The 2,652-nt window shown below is 35.7% G+C and overlaps 1 protein-coding gene across 1 annotated transcript; it reads right to left on the bottom strand.

Moving 5' to 3' along the window:
- Positions 1-305: 305 nt before the first annotated feature.
- LOC117366588 (60S ribosomal protein L6-like) lies at positions 306-1,797 on the bottom strand. The gene is given in 3 exon segments (XM_033958111.1): positions 306-510; positions 512-816; positions 1,714-1,797. Coding segments are annotated over 3 exon segments (594 nt in total).
- Positions 1,798-2,652: the final 855 nt, after the last annotated feature.

Here is a 2,652-nt window from a genome sequence, read left to right as displayed (position 1 = left end):
ACATTGGAAATTGCTGCTCCCGGTGGTTCATGGAGGAAATTGCTGCACCCAGCATTGTACGGAGCAAATTGCAGGTTGGGTTATTCTCAGTTTATTATCTTTTTCAGGTCTATTTTACCAAAAAACCCGCAAATAACATGAAAAGTTATTCACGGTTTTTCGGTATTCAAGGCTATGTTCTGCCCGCATGCCCCGGGAATACAGAGGGAGAAGTGTATTCCATTCATTTTTTTTTTTTAAATCTTTATTGATTTTTAATCTAAAACAGTGTCATACAAATGAACAAACAGTAGGTATTACATACATTACACTAATATCTGTATGCGTAGCTTCTTCTTCTTAAAATAGGAATCTGTCAGATGCTTTGGGATTTTTACACTAGACACGTCAAGTTTGGTAGATGTTGCAATGGCAAATTTCTGATGTGCTCTGCGTAAGGGGACACGATTGATAGCCAAAGGCCCTGTTACGAGAAGCAAGCCAGTTGGAAGCTGTTTCAAGAAGACCATGCTTTCCCCTGTGACGACCAGTGAGGAGGATCAGAACTGTTCCAGGGGTGACAGAACCACGCAGTCTCCGCTTATGTTGGCTAAAGGGCTTTTTGCCATGACTCAGCAGTTTACGAGGAACATCTTCTGTTGGACAGTAGCGTGGCATTTTACGAAGTTTAACCACACGATTGCCTCCATTATTATCACCACCAACTGGTTTTGTTATAGTGGCAGGTACTTTCTCTTTCTTCTTTTCAATCTTGGTTTTTGGAGCCTTGTACTTGCGCTTGTACAGAGCTTTTCTAGCATACATTGCAGAACGGGAGTACTAAGTTTCCAAGTTTCCAAGTTTATTATAGGATTTGATTAATCGCCTATTCCAGATTCTAAGCGATGTACAGCTAAAAATTACAAAAATGGGGAAACATACATAACTTATAAAATTAAACATATTAAAATATCATAAAAATACATAACATAAAATAACTTGACTAAACATAACTAACAAGACTGTTTAACATACATGATCAAATAAAAGGAAAGTTATAGGAAGAAATACAATTCAATATAAAAGAAACAATTAAGATAAAATAACATTGGGAAAAGGGGAAGAAATTTAATATAAAATATTAAAAATGAAGATAATTCAGTTAGTCACTAAAAGCGTCTTTAAAAAGGAAGCCCTTAAGTTTGCTCTTAAATTTGTCAAGAATTCTTTCTTCTCTTAGGTAAATTGGCAGGGCATTCCAAGCTAGGGGAGCCGTAACTGAGAAAATAGAATGACATCGTGTACTAATAACTTTTAAAGAAGGAACAACCAATAGATGTTGTTCTGTTGACCATAATATTCTAGAAGTATTATAGGGAATTAAAACTTTATAAATAAATGCTGGGGTTTTAAAAATTATAGATTTGAAAGTGAGCAAACATAGTTTATACATTATTCGATAGGCAACTGGTAACCAATGTGCTTTCTCAAGTAAAGGCGTAACATGATCGAATTTCTTAGCGTTTACGATAATTTTAATCGAGGCATTTTGTATAATTTGTAACCGTTTAATTTATTTTTGGGCTATTCCTTTAAATAAGGCATTGCAGTAATCGATCTTGGAAATAACTAAGGAGTGTATCAATATATTCAAGGATTTTGGGCATAAAAATTTTGTCATTGAGCGAATTTGACGGAGCCTGTAAAAAGTAGATTTCACGACATGACTAACATGTACTTCCCTATTCCTTTAGCCAACACAGGATTACGGCTGGCATGATGCTTTTTAACCTTCTTAGCCTTCTGCTCACCAGCCATCTTCTAGGCGCTCCTCAGATACTGGGCAACGAGAAAAGTGTATTCCATTCAGTTTTTTGTTTCATTGTAAATTAAGATGTTTCCATTGGGTGATCTAGCTCTAACGTATTACATCGGCATTGAGATTTCAGGCACCATTTTTCTGAATGAATACCTTATACTAAGTAGTGTTCCGTTTTGCTGTCTCTTCAAAAGCACTTTAAAAATTGACTTAAAAATTGACATTTATATATTTGTCACACTTATTTTTTGCTTTAAAAGTACTGCAGTACTTCCCCTGATGAAGCCTCATCTGTCCAGGTTAAACGGAGGCCCCGTAGGGCATGAAAAATCAGCGCTGGCAACTTAGTGTGGCATTTACTTACGATGATAAGTGCTGTTTCTTTAAGTATTGGTGCTATCTTTATAGTTAGAAGTTATTTTCACATTAAATTTATTCAGTACCTGGGGTTTGGACCAATGATTGAGACATGACCTGCTACATTCACTAAAAACATGCAGTAATGTTGCCTTAAAGGTCTCTGAGGTCTTTTTCCCCTTATGCTGTGCATTTGTTTGTGCCTTGTTTATATACACTGGTGTTTTTTTGGTGTTCACTATTTCGACAGACTTAAAGATCTCAATATGCATACTTTGGGGGAAAGGCAGGAGAGGGGAGATATGATAAGAGACATTTAAATTAACTAAATAATTGAAATGTTATTAGCCAGCAGTGGATATGCCCCCAAGATAACCACATTTAGCAATTAAGTGGAGAAAAAGCATATAAAGATGGCAATCTCAACAGATTTCAAGCCATTCAAATAATATCATAGGCAAAAAAACTCCATTTTTCAAAATGTACATTTCAACATG

The sequence above is a fragment of the Geotrypetes seraphini genome, chromosome 1, assembly GCF_902459505.1.
Source record: "Geotrypetes seraphini chromosome 1, aGeoSer1.1, whole genome shotgun sequence".
Classification (NCBI taxonomy): Eukaryota; Metazoa; Chordata; class Amphibia; order Gymnophiona; family Dermophiidae; genus Geotrypetes; species Geotrypetes seraphini.
The sequence above is the reverse complement of the archived record's forward strand: the minus strand, read 5'-3'. Positions and strand labels throughout refer to the sequence as shown.